We start from the raw sequence: 3,053 nt of genomic DNA on the forward strand, positions 1-3,053 counted from the left end.
GCAAAAGACTAGATGGTGATTGAGTGCAAAATACGGAATATCTGCTATGAAGCGGAAAGAAAACTGAATAATATTCATATTAAATAGCTTGTTTGGATTGATACTATTTGTTGCGTGGATATTTTTAATCATAGAAGACTTGTCGTCTGTTTTAATCAAACATTCTCAGTTGAATTAAAGATTATGCTCTATTTGATACTTCGTTTCGCTTTTCATTATTTCATTGACAGCGACACCTATATATTTCACCAATCTGAAGCGCCACCTGGAAAAGCTGAGAAACGAAACATTATTTAGGGCTACTCTGGAAAGGTATAATTAGATGGAGAAAATTAGTTGCCATGTGTTTATCTTGACCTAAGCTTGCACTATGAAATGAAATAACTTAAGTTCAAATTTGCTATGCCGTTTTCCAAAAAGATATTGTTTAACGACAAAAACGTTACCGATGCTTGGTCACTCATAGATAGGGTTGCATACGTCTCCGATTTGAACAAGTAGATTATAATTATCTATTAGATATTTCTTTGTCTAACAATCTAGTTTTTAAATGAAGACTAACAAAATTTATCAAACATAATAATGTATACTATTAATACACAATTTATTTTTAACATTTAAATCTGGAAATGAACTAAAAGCATCATTTTGAAAAGAATTTATGAGAATAAATAATTGGGTGTACAAAACAACAAAAAAACATGCATTTATAGATCTAGAGATGGAAAATTATTAAATTTTGTACTAGAGCTGGACAGGTCGATCATCGGAGACCAGGTATGCATATACGTAGCTTAAGCATATGCATGGTTATTGTTTGGATCGAGGTAACCTGTGTTTGAACGCTGGTCTGGCTTTGCATTTTCTCACTCCTCTTTCAATTCTAGCCTTTGATTAAACCTTGTTTCCAGTGAGGTGAATACTTGACAAGGGAATAACCACACCTGGGTTGTGAGTTGCATGTTCGGTGACTTAGAAAAAGGGAGGGAAGTGTGTAGTGACTTAGAAAAAGGGAGGGAAGTGTGCAGTGGAATTTGAACAGGGCAATCATCTGCAACCAGTTAGCTCAATTGGTAAAGCTTTTGGGCTAGTGTTTGGAGGTCCCAGGTTCAAACCCCAGTCAGGTCGTGCATTTTCCCACTCGGCTAACAATTTCAAATTTTCTTCACAGATTGCAAGAACTATTATTTTTCCACACAATTTGTTTCACTAATTATTAATGGTTGATGTTTCGTGTTAGAACTTAGAATCATGATTCTTTAAATCACATCAATTTCATATAGTTTGCTCCTGGGGAGGGGGTAAACTTTACTTTAGTTTATATAGGGAAATTACATTTTTGACAATTATTTGTTCGATTTCTATTGGAATTCATTCTAATTGGTTAACATTATCAGCTTGGGATGACAGCTTTATAACTGGTATGCACATGTTGACCTTGACTGACCCCTTGGACTGCATGATGAATGGGGCCAAAAAGGGTAAATTGATTTGACTAAAATATTTCGAAATTCAGGTGACTGTCAAGGCCCATGGGCCTCTTGTTCTGGGGTGCAAGGAGGCTTATCACCCATTTCCTAACCTTACTTCTACTGTCTGCATTTTTGCAGTTTGTATTCATTTGGTAATTACATTTCATGTTGTAAAACAATTATTTTATAACACCATAGAAGATATATATAACGATATGCAGCATTTTTGATCGATGTTTTTCCTCTGGAGTTTGTTTGAAAAAAATGAAGCCCTAGTCCTGTCATGAGTTGATATTTTTATTTTTATGTTTTCAATGCCGTACTGACGTGACTAAGTCACGTACCTAAACTTAATTACCAAGTTTCAACTCAAATTGTAATGTACACTCATTTTGTCAACTAGGAGATATGAAGTAAAGGGACCTTGTAAGATCTAATAAATTATTAATTCATTGTAGGTATGGACCAGTACAGAAAATTATAGAATTGATCTGTCAAATGGAGATTACAATCCAGCTGGAGTTCTGTCTTGTGATTGGTCAATGAGTTCTTCATCATCGATGGTTCGGTACATCTATATTCTGTCATATTGGTAGACTAGTGACGACTTTCGTATATGAAGAGGAGACAAAAAAAATCCTTAAAAGGAAACATGAAACAGGTTCTCTAGAATGTTCTAAAGCTGAATATGTGGAACACATTGTGCAGAGGATGAAATTGTTTCAGACGGCTAGAGACAAAATAAAACCCTAAAATCTATTATTGTTCCGAAATTGAGGGAATGTCCAAGTATTGTTCAAGTGTAAATATGCAATGCAGTGGCAGTGAAAATATGAAAAAAGCTGAAAAAGACGGTTCTACAAAAGATGCGACCAAAGCCACCCAAAGCCAATTAACACTGATAGGAGTCAGGTGTAGTGAAATTTTGACAAAAGCTGCACAAATGCATGAGATTCAAAATGGTACTCCAGAAGCGAAAACAGTAGTTGTGTGTTCTGGTGCAGCTGATAATGTTACAACACCAACCTCAAAGACTGTCAAAATCAAACCAAAGCCATCACCAATCTCCAAGAATGTCAAAATCAAACCAAAGCCATTACCAATCTCAGAGTCTGTCAATATCAAACCAAAGACTTTGCATGGACAAATTCCACAAAGCATTGCACAGACAATCAAGCTGGCTTCAAAGTCCATTCCAATTCCTTCAAAAAGTCGCATGATTGTACTCAACTCTCCAGTCCTGCTGAATAGGGATGCACTGGTACAGGCCAGTCTGAATGCTGTAATGCAATCACAAGGTACCACGGCGACAGGGCAAGCTGATAATCAGGTAATGCAAATCTACATATAGGGTGTAAAAAGTGACACTGCAGGCCGGTCTTTTCTTCCCTCGGAACATATTTAATTCTTCACTCAAACTAGTTTTATTAAGAAAGATATTCAATTAGCAGACTAGAAATCCATTTGTGTGTGAAAAGTACTGGCTATGTTTTCCTGTGATTAGCTATAGGGATAGAAATGGCTTTTTATAAAATATACGGTGCATTTTAAGGTCACCTGAGATGCAGATCTTAGTTGTCA

General features: G+C 35.9%; 1 protein-coding gene across 1 annotated transcript; it reads left to right on the forward strand.

Annotated features, from left to right (window-relative positions):
* Positions 1-243: 243 nt before the first annotated feature.
* On the forward strand, positions 244-2,802 carry LOC117321149 (the record flags this gene model as incomplete). The annotated part of the gene is made up of 2 exons (XM_033875619.1): positions 244-312; positions 1,931-2,802. A coding segment is annotated over exon 2 (549 nt), but the record flags the coding sequence as incomplete, so codon positions are not given.
* Positions 2,803-3,053: the final 251 nt, after the last annotated feature.

The sequence above is a fragment of the Pecten maximus genome, unplaced genomic scaffold (genome assembly GCF_902652985.1).
Source record: "Pecten maximus unplaced genomic scaffold, xPecMax1.1, whole genome shotgun sequence".
Taxonomy (NCBI): domain Eukaryota; kingdom Metazoa; phylum Mollusca; class Bivalvia; order Pectinida; family Pectinidae; genus Pecten; species Pecten maximus.